Source organism: Vigna unguiculata, chromosome 4 (genome assembly GCF_037176805.1).
Source record: "Vigna unguiculata cultivar grain cowpea cultivar isolate G323 ecotype 2 chromosome 4, ASM3717680v1, whole genome shotgun sequence".
Taxonomy (NCBI): Eukaryota; Viridiplantae; Streptophyta; class Magnoliopsida; order Fabales; family Fabaceae; genus Vigna; species Vigna unguiculata.
In genome coordinates, this window is record NC_140795.1 from 3,184,715 (window position 1) to 3,200,851 (window position 16,137).

Here is a 16,137-nt window from a genome sequence, read left to right on the forward strand (position 1 = left end):
CTCTATATCAAAAATTTTCTCAATGAAAAATGAGAAAAACGTGTAATATAAATGATGACACAAGCAAAGAAGTACTCGAATTTAAAATGTTTTTCTCAAAGAAAAAAATCAATGTTGAGTTACATATAAGGAAAAAAAAGTCTAAAAACTTATTAATAAAAATAACGTCAATCTCTTATCTAAATTAATGTTTCAATAATATTGTTTCTTCTTCATAAATCTTCCTCACAAGATCCATCAACAAGAACATTATTAACAAATTATTATATAACCAATTCGATCTCTTTAGACAACATACAACATACTTTGATCCTCTTTACACAAACTTTTCATCAAAAGAGTAACTTTGATTTTCATGTTGGTTGTGACTTATAAGTCCCACGTAACGTTATAATTCTTTCTTCTCAAATGGTAAGTTGGTGAAAATTTTACTCTCACAGTTGATGATTGTAGACTTTATAGATCCAACCTAATAAATAATTGACAAGTCATGATAATAAAAGAAGAAGAATATAGATGTAGGACCATCAATAAGTAACTTCCATTTCACAGTTTCACACTTTGGAAAGTAAATGGACAATGAGAATAGAAAATGGAAAACAATCTAACCTACACTAAAATCTAAAACTAAACAATCTAAACAAGAAAAAATAAAAATAAAAACTAAACTATAATAGAATGGAAAGTGTTGGTGTGATTTTTGTGCACACATTTTTCTTGAGGGTTTGATGGCACAGCTTCATTAGTGTCCACAACCACATAGAAACATGAACACAAGACATAGGTAGTGAATTAGGTTACTTTTGTATATAATAAACACTTTCCAATTTGGTTACCCATGTGAAGACCAATAGACCTACTTTTCCAACTCCTATGTTTTCTTGTGCCATATAAAGAGAAGTTTGTTATGTATGTGAAGCTAATTTTGCTAGGAAAAACCTCAAATAGGGTATGGTGGTTGATCATAAGAAAGCATTGATGAATGTCTTCTTAATCACTCAAAGATTTAGGGCTAGTTGTAGGATTTTGAAACAATAATTGAATTTGGTGGATGTTAAGTAGGATATGTTGATTGTAAAACAAGAAAACTAACACTTGCACTATTACTTACTCTTATTACGGAGATGAATGTGGTTTGCTAAAAACCAAAGTGTGGTCCATTGAGGTTGCTAACATGTACACATTGCGAAGAAAAAAAAAGTTAGGAAATAATTTTTATGAAAATAAAATAGTTTTAATAAAAGTTAACTTTTATAATTAAAAAAAAAGAACGAATAGTATTGAAAAGTAGTATCAAATGGTAATAAAGAAGTTGTGATATCAAAATATTAGTGTCTTTATTTTGAAAGCATGAAAATGGAGTTTTGTTAGACTTTTGAAAGTTGTAACCCTAGTTTTTTTCTTGACCTGCTTTTGCTTCTATTTTTTATTGTATTTTTTTACTTACCAAATGTTTTGTGTTCTCTTCGTGTGAGAGTACACTTGAACAAGTTTTAAACTAAACATCACTAACCACCATATAATTAAGGTAAATGATATTTATGCAAAAAAAATAATAATCACACAATTAAATGAGAAAAAAAATGTATGGCATGAAATTAATGGTAATTTATTTTAATTCCTTTTCTTGTGTGATTAGCATGGACATCAAAGAGTCAATCACATCTCATTAACCAGTGAAATAAAAAGGAGACTTTATTTCAAAGATAATGATATTTTGACTCACTTTTAATCTACTTTTTAATCACTGTTTAATTTTTTTTTAGTGGTATGATGTGATGATCTAAAGGTAATTAAAATAGTGTGTTAAAAGTGGATAAAAAAAATGAGTCAAAATATCATTACCTTTATTTTAAATCTTCGAAGAGTTTAAACAAAGTCATTCTTTATATGAATTATTGACATCTCCGCTAAGCTGTCACAACCAAAGCCTATCAATTATTTATTATTATATAAAAATTTATTACAAAATAAATAAATAAAATATAAAAAAACTTTCATATACATAAAAAATTGTAAATAAAAAATGTACATTTAGACTTGGGAATTGAAAGCATAAGAAAAGGTGGTGAACATCATGATTACTCAACAGCCTGCCATAGGGCCTTACAGAATGAAGGAAGCAAAACGCCATGAAAATATTTTCGAGAATTTTTATTTTTCATACAGAAATATCAAATAATCATATATAAAAAACATATATCATATAAAATGTTAAACATATTTGTATAGCTTGGTCCATTATTGAAGGATTCAATCTTGGCAACTTCATTAAATGTAACTCTTCCAGTTTATTTTGTTATTCATTAATCATTGTAAATATTGCAAGTCATAATATTAAAATGTATACAGTGAATCGCTTAAACAAAACAGATAATGATAATCAGGATTAAATTTTCTTCAAAGTTTAAGATATGTTTAGATTACAACTGAAATTCTTGCAAAAATATGCTTTAGAATAAAAGATACAATTTTTAAAAATATGTTTAAACGTATTTCCAAATTTGAACTTAGATATCTGAATCTAATCTAACCTTAAGTAGTTGCATAGGACTGGTTTCTCAATTATAGTTACATTTTAAAGTAACACTTTTAACAATGAAGCATTCAGTGGGGGTTTTCATTTTAATGCAGTCTGATTCAACTAAACGTCATAAATAATAGTTACTTATGCATGCAATTTTTTTTAAAAGATGGAAAAATTGCTATTGGATAAATCTACAGATTTGTAATAAAATAATGCAGAAAAGATTATTGAATATTAGTTCTTACGAAATACTAAAATTTTAAAGACTAATTTTGTTGGAGAAATGACAAAGGGTGTGGATTATGATGTTATCAGCGAATTGATAATACACATAAAAGTAAATGTAAGTTGGAAGAGTATGAACAATTAGATTCAAAGTTCTTTAATTATTTGCACAATTTGAAATAATTTTAAGTCGTACAACTTGACTTTAGCGACATAAAGGAATTGACAACTACGGTTTTTTATTTGAGAAACAGAAACCATAGGTTCTGAGGTGGTTGAATTATTAAAGCGATTTTGCATATTTTGGATTTTGAATCATTAAACCGGTTTCTAATTTCAACTACAACTTAGATGAAATGTTGAAACCCTACTGCAAAATATGATTCCATTGGATTTCCTGAAGATAGATAAAAAAAAAATGGAGCAGAATGTTTCTGAACGTGATCTTGTGGAATTGGAGTAACCATAAAAAATAAAAAAGTTAAATATATTTTTATCCGTCAAGTTTTAATAAATTTTGGAATTAGTTTTTTTTTTAAATTTTATATCAATTTTGTTCTTCATATTTAAAAATGCGTGAATTTAGTCCTTGTTATCAAATTTTATTAAGTTTATTTGACATTTTAAACGCATTTTATGATAATATTTGAGTTAATATTGAAACGAAAATATGTCAAACGGTGTAAACAATTCAAATACTATCATGAAATGTGCTTAAAACGTCAGACAAACTTAACAAAATTTGGTTAAAAAGACTAATTTATGCATTTTTATAGATGAAAGACTAAATTGATCAAAAGTTTTGAAGATGGACTAATTCCAAATTATACTGAAACTTGAGAAAACAAATACATATTTAAAAAAAAAAAACTGTGTGATGAACTTGCTAGGTCATATAAAATATAACTGAGAAGTGACTTACATTTACAAATGAGAAAGAGGAAGAAAAAGGAGAGTAGCTTAGCACAACCACCACCACTAATGCTTAAAAAAATGGTAATTGTGAAAGTTGGTAATGATTGGAAGTGACAAAGTTAAATAGCTTTTGAGTGAATAAATAAGGTAAAGGGGTTTTGGCACTCTGTCTTATCTCAGTTGAGATGGGAAAGTTTTGCATCAGGATTTGTTCAAACCATTATTTTGCCAACTATGTACTTGGTGCTTTGATGAGTTGTTCATGTTACTTGTGTAGCTTGATTTAGAAGACAAATATTGATGGATATTTAAGAATCCTGGGTTTGCATTAGCAAATAAATTTTTTCAGGTTATGTAATTGTTGATGCTACACTGTTAAATGCAGAGAGGGTACTACAATACTAACCACTTATGTGTTGGAGAGGTTCAGATGCAGCTTTATTTAAATGAAAGTTAATACGTAGTACATGCCAAATCATTATCTGCACAATAGAGTTCTAGACACGTAAAAATGACAAAAATACTCACCTTCATTCATATATGCACAGATAAAATCTTAGAAATAATTTAATATTTGTTTATACACAGATTATATTTATTACTTGTAAAAAATTAAAATTATATTATATTAAATTTAATTCAATTAAAATTTAATTTATATTTTACATATTTTTTTAATTTTATTTAGACAGTAGAATGTAGACTTAAGGCCAACATTTGTAAGTCCCATTTTTTTTTTCAGTTTAATAAGTGATTTGGACCTGACCTTTTCGTGGATCCAAGGCCAGCCCATTAGGGGGACCCAATACCCTTTTTCCAGCTCCTAACCCTTTTCATTCGGTCTCATTTCCAAAAATCAGTTCTCTCTCCCTCTCTTTTCTCCACCAAAGTGCTCTGCTAGGGTTTTTAGCAAGCATTCTCTATGGGCTAAGTTACGAGTTCCTTCCAAGTAAGTAATCCCCTCAGTCTTTATTTCACTTCGTCTTTTAACTCATAAGCTTTGGTTTCACCTAAGTCTTGACCTTGGTCTCATTTTTTTGTCCCTTTATACTTCTGTTTTCAGCTTCCTAAGCTACTTGGTTACTGTTGCTCCTCTACTAAACATCCTATTCGTAGCTTTCAGCTTAAAAAGGTAAGGGAAGCTAGGTTCTTTTTCGCGTTTTTGAAATATGTGGTTTGTTTTCGTTTTATGCTTAAATGATTGGAAAACGTTAGTTTTGGTATATTTCTGAGTTAGGGGTTCAAATATTAATGAAACTGTGATTTTTGACGTCATTCCTCATATTCTGATGCGTCGCACAGTCGCTGGGCGACTATGTATTTTTCTGATATGCGCAATTTTAGTAAAATTGACTTTTCCGACTCATTAGCCGTTGGATTGAGCTCAAATTTTGACATTTGGTTCATAACATGCTATTTTATGGTTTGACCGGTTGGATCGTCGATTAGATGTCTGTAGCTTGAGAAATGTGTCACACATTACTGCAGTGATTTTGGTTTTGTGATAATTAATTTTCTTAGGAATTTTGGTGTAAGAATTATGGTTGTGTGTTGTGCTTGATTGTATGGAATTGCAGGTACTTAAATGTTGGCACTCATTTATTTGGGATGAATACTATTTTGTGATATATGTATGTCTTGGTATGCATTTATAAAGTATGAGATTAAATGAAATCTTGTTATGTTGAGTATGAAATGGAAAACATGACTTGTTTGATTGGTGGTGGATTGGCATGAGACTTGAATGATTGAGATGGCATGTGAAAATTATTGGTAAAAGAGTTTCAAGGAAAACTCTTGGTGATGGTGGTTAGTGTATACCTTGATATAGGAGATGTCTAGATAAAAGAAGGTATCATGAACTCAATAATCGTTCACGCTCACATAGAGCAGAACGATTCATGTGGTGAGAGTGGCAGGAGGTCCTAGTCTTGGGACATATTGGGCCCAAGACATTAGAGGATTAACCCTGTGTGTGGTTGGGTGATAACCCTTTGCGTCTAGACTCTGCAGAGTTTAGAAGCCAGCACAGGCGCATACTTCTTTTAGAATTCTATATCAAGAGTATAATCCGGATATTGAGTTAGAAAGTCTTTTAATTGTTTGCTTTCACATGTTTTGCATGCTTGTTGCTTTGCTTGTCTATAACCTGTTTTATAATTTGTTTGCTCAATAACATGTTAAATATTTTATAATTTGTTTGCTCAATAACATGTTAAATATTTGACTCTAGCTTACCCTTTCTCTTTGTGTTTGTTCTCTTCTTTGACTTTTTTCTTTTGCGATGATCACCAAATCCTTGGTGTGAGCAGATGTGGAGACTCTTGGTGATCGTGATGTTGACGGGGAGACCGCGATGTAATTAGGCTTCCTAGATCCTTTATTACTCATTGTTGAGCATTTCTTCTTGTGTAGTTTTATTTTGTAGTTTCTTACTCTTTGGGCAAATTTCCAGCCAATTTAATCTAATGTGTTTGAATTCTTCTCATGACATTATGTTTGTGTCTTTGAGCTTCCATTCCAGTATAATTTAGAATATCTGTAAAAAGTTAATTCTAATATACTTTATGTCAGTGCTCTATGTTATACTATAATCATTAGGCATTCTTTAAATTAAAATTATTCTACTAAATTTAGGCATTCTTTAAATTAAAATTATTCTACTAAATTGGGATGTTACAACATTTATGTGCCATATTGAAAAGAAACCTGGGTAACATTTATTGAAGTAATGAACCCATGGACAACTTTTTTACTGCATGTTTAGATTCTCATTTAAATGGTCAAAGTTGTTTTGAAATATCAGTTATTATAATTTTAATTAAATATTTAGAACAACACTGCTGCAATACTAATTAACATGGTTTTACGCAAATTTTCATATGTTTAATTTTGGAAAGCGACATTGATTTAATTCAATGTTAATTTTGAATTAAGACGACTATAAATAGGTAGTGCATCGCATGAAAAGAGTTTAACTCATTTGATTAATGAATTTAGAAATTAAAAAAAAAAACAAAGATATAATAACATTTAACTTCAAAATCAATTCTACAAAACTTAATTCACAATAAACTTTATAAATGCGCACCCAAGCACAAAGTTAGTTTTCCATCAGGATGAAAATTTCCTGAAAACATAATTGACACTTTGATAAAGCTAAAAAACAGATTCAATCATATTATCATGATAAATATGTTTAAACAATGAGAATTGGAGCACTTTCATCGCAATTTAGTGCAGCAGTTCCTGAATGCAAACTAAAAATTTTACAATTTCGTCACATTAAACCTTCAGCCAACAAATTCAGCTTTGATTAAAAAAATTGTTAGTAATGGGAACAAACTAGATTAAAAACTTGACAAGAAATTACCAAATCCAAATATAATATAGAACAATGCTAAGCAATCCCATAGTTATTAACTCTTTTCCCCACTTTCTAGCAAATTAGTGATCGTTAATGATTCACCCTGGTTACTAAAGGTGAGTTCAAATCACCAGTACTGGCTCCAACAGAATTTTTCAGGGGTATAGTAGAGCTAAAAATACATATGAGAGAATTTCAGAAGAAAATTACTAACAATGGTTTGGGGTGTTGTGTAGTGGAACTCATCCTCACTCTACTCTCAATTCTGGTCTTTTGTAGTTTGAAAATAAGCTCAAACTAAAATTTTCCCCACTTTGTACTTTCACATATTTCCACCAAACATCAAGGCCTGAACAATAAAAACCTTTCCACTCCCAACCCTAATTTCTACTTTTCTAACCAAGCATGCCTTTAATTTTTTTTCACTGTGTTCTATTTAAGGACTCAGATATTTTCTGAAGCATCGAGTACTTAGACTTTGCTCTCAAGGCAAAAATCCAAGTTACAACAAAAAGAACAATAAAGAAATTAAGGACAGACGGATTTTGGTCACCATATCTCCGTATTAATGCTGATGTATCCATGCTAATTGAAGCAAACCTTTCATCGGACTGTCTTCCACTGTACATAAAAAGATTGGTAAGAGTCTTGTCTATGTTATTCATGAAGGATGGTAGTGTAGTTTTCTTACTTTGTTTAAGATAAATTACGAAAGTCCAATTCTAAACATTCATGTGAAATTATTCATGATTGTTCTATCGGCATTTGCACATATACCACAACTGGGATATACCTTAAGAAGTTCTTGATCGATCCCCATAGAGAGTCAACATTTTTTATTTTGCTTGAACCATCACCCCTTGGATCCCTCCTCTCAGTGAATTCGTTGAACTTTCCTTTAGGTATTCCTGGAAAGCACAGTTAAAAAAGAATGATGAACAATTTTTCTTGTCAGCATAATTTTAATCTGTTGCACATTTCTAATTTCAGAAGTATCGGATTATAAAGAACTAATACCGTTGTCACCCGAAGACAGTGAATCCCTTTTGTTAGAAGCTCTTAGTGAAGCTAACTGCTCAACAAGCGCACGTTCGGTGCCACTAGTACAAGCACAATTTAAAGATAAAAGGAAATCATAACTACAAGAAGCAAAATATAAATATACATATACAAGTATTATGTGTTTTGTAGGCAATAGACTGTGAAGTAATATGTTCTCAATATTCTCATGAGTGAATGATCATTGCAAACAGCAGATCAGTCTATTGTAAGTGCTGGAAACTGGGATTATAAGACAAGGAGTAATTTGTTCTCCAATAGAAACGTTATATGAAATCCACAGAAGTGTGATAAAGGTTTTGGCCTCTAATCGATAAGAAAATAAAATAGTTACTAAAAATTGCTGCTCTTGGCAACCTCAATCGAAGAACAAAAGCTCAGAAATTTCCAGTACATGCAAAACTCTAAACAAGATAATCTGTGATGAACTCTCTCTTAGGGGATATAAGAAACAATGCTAAGAAAAATACAGACCTGATATCCTTTGGAATAAGAACATTCACAATGAAGTAATGATTGCCTCGAACAAATGGTTTATTCATGTCTGGAACTCCCAAACGTGACAACTTCACCGAGTCACCAGTTTGAATCCCTGAAGGAATTTGAAGATCCCGTAAACCTTCAACAGTTTCAACCTGAAGTCACCTCAGTTTGAAGTTAAAAAGCCTTCAAAGACACATAACCTAAAGATATCCCTCAATGTAATGAATAATTTCACTGAACTATTCTTGAAAATGCATACAGACTAGTTCCTACCTGAAGTACTAAGTTTAACGCAAAAACAACCTTCAAATACAAGACAGGATATTCCTTAATTTATCAATTATTTAAACTCTTTACTAAGCTTGAAAGGAACTACAGAATGATTAAACTTGTATATTAGCACATCTTAAAAATGGTAAAGTAATAGTATCGGCTCCTAATTGATCATAATATATTAAGTAACAAATGTAAATTAAGGGTGAAAATGGACTAGGCTTGGCTTATCTTAAAGTTCTATTATTTACAAGCCTATTCATAGTATGGTCTGAGTAAGCCTACCTATAAATGGGTTAATGAGACTAAACTTACATGTAAGGTAAACGACTAAAACTTTTAAATTAACTAAGTCCATAATTTCAAAACAATACAGATAAAAAATTAATATCAAATATGTTGACTCATTAGGCTTTAAAAACTTTTTAAATGATCAAAAGTAAGTAGGTTTTTGAAAAACTCCAGGCTTAACACGGTGTGCTTGGAGTGTACAGGGCCATAGGCCATTAACAACTTGACCTGTTTCCATTCTCAATGGAACTCACCATAAATACTTTACTAAAGCATGACCATCTGTGTCCATAACCACATGAATGATACAGAATTACCGATTGTTCTCCACAAATAACATTGACTTGAGTCAAAATAACAAGATATACACTTAATTAAGGACCTCATTAAACAATATTACAATACTGTACTTGAATCTGCATAACTTTTGTTGATAGATTATCATGGCTGCGAACAATTCTAATAATTTGTCTATGGTGCGCATGAGAAGGACAAACAAGAATATAAAGTTTATACCATTAAAACAAGTCCTACTTTATTTCCCATGGATAGGTCTACTCTACCTTTAGCCGATGTTTTATTCCTACTTTGTCTTATATCAGACACATTAAAAAAAATGTGAAATCCACATCCAATATCTAATACCCAAGATGCAAAAGTGGATGTTTCACTTCCCTATTTCTCATACTCTTTCAAGGCTTACTCAAAGTTTCTTTTTCAATGTCCTATTTGCCGAAGAGAAGACAAGTTATTTCTTTAGCCACTCATGCCATTGGCTTCATTATATTCCTTCTCGGATTCTCTCTTCCTTGAGTGTACCATCCTCCATGACCTGTTTTGTCACTAATCCTATCAACACTCACATCTAAGGACAATCTTAAGATTTACGTATCACTCTAGGAAATTTGTTCAAGACAAATTGTTGTTCTCAAGGAGTGATTACAATGACAAATTATTAGAATTGCTTGGCCAAGGTAACCTATCAACAAAAAGCATGCATAAGTTGTACTATAATCATACTTAATTAGGTCTTTTATTAAATGTATCTCCCATAATTTTATTCAGATCAATGACCCTCAACATTGATTTGGAGAAATCCCATTGATTGATTTCTTTAGTAGGTCAAGATCCATATTTCGTCAAATATTAGTCCAACTTTAGTTATCACTTATGAGTAGGCTATTTAGGTCTAAAACAATTTTCATTTGTATCATATACAACTATTGAATAGTTATGTGCATAATAACTATTCTAATTCATATTATGAGCTAAGGTCAGTCAAAACTAATAGCTCTGAGTTTTTAATCTTGTTGAATTTAACCAAGTTAAGTCAATGTTGGGGAGAACCAGTCTTCATGGCTGGGCATTGCTCGGAGAGGAGCTTCAGATCATGTGATCACCAGAGAAAAACGGAGGCAGTCAGAGACATTACGTAGTGGCAGAAAGAAAGCACTTAGTCGCCAGACAAGATAGGCAAAGTGGGATCAACTCACTTAGATACCAACTTAAAGAGAATATATCAGAAAAAGAGTTTGAGAGACCTTAACTTAGATCTGTCTACTTATTTAGATTCATATAGATAAACACATTCCAGTATGACAAACCTATAATTAATACTAGCCTTGACATGAGTCATATAGGAAGGCATATAATCCTATATATTTACTTTGAGATACTTTTACTAGAGATATGACTTACATAAAACCTGGGCAATTCTTGTCTTATAAATTGATTTGGTAGAGAAAGTTAGGGTCTGAGCACAACACGAAGATGATATTGAAATCTACATTAGATCTATCGTTGAGCTCCCAACATTGCTGCGCTCCAAGCCCATAATACTACGTGTGAAGGGATTGTCTTGGAAAAGTCCCACAATAGTGAACCTGTGGTCACTCCTAGCCTGCCTTAATTGCAACCTTGATGGGTTTGCTTAGTCTCACAACAATCCTCAGTTTACAAGCAAACTTAGTGGAGTTAAATTACACCCGATGTCCAAATTCTGGGTTAATCAATGTCAAACCCACTAACCAAAGACGACTAAGGATGTGATAGGCCTATAAAAACTCTAATAAAATAACTTATTACAATCCTTAAAGCAGGGGAAAGATCCCTTAAAATGAAGAATAAATCTCTAAATAACACTATTAACAGAAAATCCCTAAATAACATAATTATCGAAACCAATGCGATTCTCAATTTTGCCCCAACAATTTACTTTTTTTACGAGCACAGAGTGGCTAATTGATATTACCTTTTTAACTGACCCCAATATTGCATCTGTGAAGTCAATGTTAATCTTTGAGTACAAATGAAGACCCTCTCTCCAAATTCCTTGCTTTTCATCTACATGCAAGACAACAAAAAGATCCCCAGTAATTTGCCTGAAATAAAATGTGCCAAATTAATAGAAGTTAGATAGGTTGAACTCTCAGTGAATCTCACCCATCCAGGTTGCAAATAAATACTTTTTTGAAAACGAGATTCAATTTTATTTAAGTAACTTCTCGTGTCTCAAATTAAGTGATATCATTTTTTATTGAGACACAGGATAATCTGGAATGGTTTTGAGGTAATCCATCATTTAATAGATCATGGTATCAGCACATCAGGTTAATCTAGTAGTAAATTGATAATTAAGAATAAAGGAATGAAATGGGACAGTTCATCAAATTGGTTGTAGGAGATCTTTGGGTCATTCACTTGTGACTTTATGTAAATGAGTTGGCGAGTTTGCTTAAAACTGTGAATATGGACAGAGTAATTACACATTTCATGTTGGCAAGTTGACCATCCAGATGTAGAAACAATTTCACATTTACTTAATGAATGATAATAAAGTAGATGCTTCACAGTCTTTATTGCAAATCTATTTTCCTTTTATCGAACTGACTAACCAAAGTCGAATTCACCCAACAGCTCACTGTATAATGAAGTTGAAACAATGTTGGAAGTAAAAAATTCATAGGAATCCTTCTAACCTCTTTTTATCAAAATTCCCTTGTCCTTGAATTTGCATTGTGTCTCCATCATTGACTCCAGCAGGAATGTCCACTTCGATTGTTTGTTTGGATTGCACCTGACCACTGCCATCACACCTTCGACAGTGATCTGTGATTATTTTACCAAGGCCACTACACTTAGAGCAGGTAGAAACCTGAATATCACATGTTACAAATATCACCATGTTATGTCTCAGGTAATATAAAAATCATTGGCAACACGGTCACTCACTAATTAAATCTATTTAATTTAAATTACCTGAGACATCATTCCAAAGGGTGTTCTCTGACTTTTCATTTCTCCCCCTCTGCCACCACAATTTGTGCATTGCTTAATGCAATTCTTTGATTTAGCTCCTGTACCATCACAAGTGTCACATGTCTGAAAACAGGAAACTTCAATCTCCCTCTGTGCTCCAAATATTGATTCTTCAAAGCTCAAATTAAGGTCATATCTGCACGACAGAATGAAATAAAGTTAATGCCAAATTTTACACACATTTGTTGGAATCAAATGAAGGTAATATTTGATGGCATTTTACAGGCAGGAACATGTGCAATATCTTCCAGGGGCAGTATCTTCTAGGGCAGACAAACTTTGACTATCTTCTTTCTTTTAAGTGATTTCTACTTAAATCATAGGATTCTAATAATTTGCTGAGTATTCATGTATCAATCAAATTATGAAAGCTCTAAATTCATAATACATTATACTAAACATCCAGAGACTTTCACTGATAATTTGTTAATTACAATAATACTCCCTTCACAAGTTATTTTATTTCTGTTAACTTTTCTCCACTTCAACAGTTGGACATTTGGATAATTTCTATCCTTTGGCCGTAACTCTCTTTTTTCATACATTATTTGTAATCTGAGTCTTACCCATGTCTGAAATTTGTGATTTCTTTGTAGTTACAGGCCTTAATAAAAGCTAACAAAACTCCAATCCTATGATACACAATAAGATCAATACTAAAATCCAGTTGGAGAAATAGTAAAACAGTTTGATAGTGTATGTTTTGGAGTTTTGGAAAATAGGGCAAAGACTGTTCAGTGCTTACTCTTACTGGGTAACCATGTTTTTTCTCTTGCAGCTAGCAAGCCTTTTTCAATAATCAAATTTAGAATTCTTTCAGTAAAAAGTAAACTCTGTAGATTTATAGTGCTTTCTTGGAAGTTCACTGTACAGCAGATAACTTCATCTGCCTGCTATTTGGTGCTTGACTCAAGGTATTTTATTATTATCATTCCAAGAGATCTGAGAAATTCATTGTTTTAGTTCTTCTTTATCCTTTTTTTATTTGATTTTTTTTCTGGACAACAACTCAATGCAAGCCTTGGTGCAACCGTAATTTTGTGCCTTCGTGACTAGTTAGTCGCAAGTTCAAATCCAAAAACATCTTTTCATATGAAAAGGTATGGCTGCATACAATGTCCCTTTCCCATTTCTTCATGTAGTGAGGAGCTCTATGACACTGGGATACATTAGATTATTCTGGAAAACACCTCATCCTTCTCCAGACCGTTCTCTTATCTTTTGCTAGATAAAATTCTTCTAATTATACAGAAGGGAAGAAAAAATCCCTTTGGGTAGGAGAATGCTCAATAAGAACAAACAAAATTTTCAAAACTCTCACTAATAATGAGTCCAGTAAATATAGTTAATTCATAGAAATTAATCAACTTATTGAGAGGATAGTTACCGAATATCATGACTACGGTTTCTCTTGTTACCAAAATTGAAGTTGATGCCCCCGTCATCACCATCTCTAAATATTCCATCAGAACGACCAAAGAATGTATCGAATAAATCAAAAGGATCCACCTGATCAATTTACAGGCATCAACAGTAAGTAATGAGATGGAAAAGGAAAAAGGGGACATGCGTTACTTCTGTATAAATATATCATCATATCAAAAGTTCATATTGAGATTGCAAAAAGTGAAAGACATGAATATGCACACACCCCTGGAGCACCACTTGACCCTCCATTTTCTTCTTGAAGACCTAACTCGCCAAAACGATCATATAAAGATCTTTTCTCGTCATCTGATAGGACCTATATGCAAAATTTGTCACCACAAAAATAAAAAGGGACAGATGAAAGTATACATATGCGGTTATTGTCCCTGAAGTAGTATCTATAAATTTCAGTAATCCAGTCCTGTATCCCAGACAGATAAAGATTACAATGCCAATGTTCAGATCATAAAAGAGTAGAATAGGACAGATATTAAAAAACTAACAGTGCAAAAGAATGTAAAATAAGCTTCTTAATGAATTAAAAATATGACCTACCTGAGCTAGTATTACAATGATAGAAAAAGCGTCACTCTAGGGAAAGAATTACCTCATATGCAGCACTTATTTCTTTGAACTTCTCCTCAGCCCCAGGGCTTTTGTTCATATCTGGATGGTACTGATCCCAAAAATTAAAAACGAAATAGTCAAAAAATAATTCTTGTAAAAGATTAAACTGTTTGGTAAAGTAACATCGATCCTTTTATATCCAACATGTTCCCAAATACAAGAGATCTTTGAGGTTAAAGTGGGGACAATACAAGGCTCATGAAGAAACAAAAATTGAATTCTCGACAACAAGGACATAGAAGCTCCAATAACATGTCATAAATCAATACTCCAAAAGGCAAGTTGTTGCGTGAAGACAATAAATGGTTTGTTAAAAAATACTAGCAACATTAGCTGCAATCCCAAAAAGTGTAAGGTGTTGGATGAAGACACATGTGTGATTTGTTAAATGCTTGCATCATACAACAAATTGTGTTAATGACTGAAATGAATAATTACAAAATTTTGTAAGTGTCACTTCTTATCCAATGAACTTTACTAATAATTTTGCAATTTCAAAAAAAAAAATTATCCAATAAAACGTTATTAATAGAAGGTGTATAAAAGAGTGTGTTAGAGAGTATATTACTAGCATTCCTCATGCATGGCTTTATAATAACAAATACAGCCTTAAGTTGTATATTACTGTAACTATGAATGCACCAAATCACGTATCTCACATTTTCATACAAGTACTCAGAAATCTCAAATTACAACTATTAATATCAATAGAACATCTAAATATGCTGAATTATGACATGAATGTCCCATAAACATAACAACTCATATTCCAATTACCCTCGTTTGCTCCATTTTCCCCAAAACCAAACACGACCCATTAAAATTGGCACGCAAACACGCGAAAAAGTGGGAACCTTGCGCGCCAGCTTGCGATAGGAGGCCTTGATTTCTTGCAGCGAAGCACTGGGGCTAACGTTCAAGGTGGAATAGTAATCGGCCCCTGCTTTGGCTCTGATCACCGCAGCACGCGAGCGATTCCTGGTTGCCGAAAACCCAATAATTGGGTTCTGAATTTTACGCAGAAGGTGGGAACCGAATGTGGCAGCAGAAAGAGTGGAAGATGATGATGGAGGTGCATTGGTAAGTGTGGTCAGTGTGGAAATGGCACAAGGAAGCCGTGGAGTAGTGCGAATCAATGGCATGGGTACGGAAGAAAATTGATTCGGAATGGAAGAAAGGGTTAACGACAATGATTCATGAGAGAGGGTTTTAGAGGGGTTAGGGAGATAGTGATGAAGTTCATCGATACTACTCCATATTCGATGATAAGAAAAAAAAATGAAATTGATTTCAAATATAAATAAATTTTAATCTAGTTTTATTATATATGACCATTAATAATCAAACAGACCGAGTAACAAAAGAAGTATGGTTGTTTAGTTGGATTTAGGAATATAAATTAATCAATCTTGAAAGTTAATTAAATAACGAGTAAATGGTTGAATTTAATATAATAAGTATTAAGATATTTTATTTTTAATATAATAACAAAAATAGTTGTAGAATAAAAAATTTAATTTTATTTTCACTTTATTAATGGTTGAAGTAATTGAGTATCATTTATTTTTAATAATTAATCTTAAAAAGAATAACTTGAAAAAACTTTAAATTTATAAAACAAAAT

General features: G+C 31.9%; 1 protein-coding gene and 1 long non-coding RNA gene across 3 annotated transcripts; one reads left to right on the forward strand and one right to left on the reverse strand.

Moving 5' to 3' along the window:
- Window positions 1-4,373: 4,373 nt before the first annotated feature.
- On the forward strand, window positions 4,374-6,386 carry LOC114182021 (uncharacterized). The gene is made up of 3 exons (XR_003603996.2): window positions 4,374-4,616; window positions 4,731-4,799; window positions 5,980-6,386. It is a non-coding gene; the product is annotated as an uncharacterized LOC114182021 (long non-coding RNA).
- Window positions 6,387-6,959: 573 nt separating this feature from the next.
- Window positions 6,960-15,781, reverse strand: LOC114182018 (Molecular chaperone Hsp40/DnaJ family protein). 2 transcript variants are annotated; one of them, XM_028068758.2, is made up of 11 exons: window positions 15,368-15,781; window positions 14,494-14,562; window positions 14,110-14,202; window positions 13,846-13,967; window positions 12,399-12,594; window positions 12,119-12,294; window positions 11,392-11,521; window positions 8,568-8,728; window positions 8,052-8,134; window positions 7,828-7,942; window positions 6,960-7,655 (listed from the first exon to the last, which is right to left on the reverse strand). In XM_028068758.2, the coding sequence occupies exons 1-11, from the start codon at window positions 15,653-15,655 to the stop codon at window positions 7,457-7,459; spliced, it is 1,632 nt and encodes a 543-aa protein (XP_027924559.2). In that variant the 5' UTR covers window positions 15,656-15,781; the 3' UTR covers window positions 6,960-7,456. The 2 variants fall into 2 exon arrangements, with proteins under 2 accessions (XP_027924559.2, XP_027924561.1); XM_028068760.2 differs by having other exon boundaries at window positions 15,291-15,632.
- Window positions 15,782-16,137: the final 356 nt, after the last annotated feature.

Coding starts and splice junctions, on each gene's coding strand:
- LOC114182018 (XM_028068758.2), bottom strand. CDS start 15,655: ATGCCATTGATTCGCACTACTCCACGGCTTCCTTGTGCCATTTCCACA. Junction 14,563..15,367: donor ATCGCAAGCTGGCGCGCAAG/GTTCCCACTTTT, acceptor TTTTGGGATCAG/TACCATCCAGATATGAACAA. Junction 14,203..14,493: donor AAATAAGTGCTGCATATGAG/GTAATTCTTTCC, acceptor TTTTGCATATAG/GTCCTATCAGATGACGAGAA.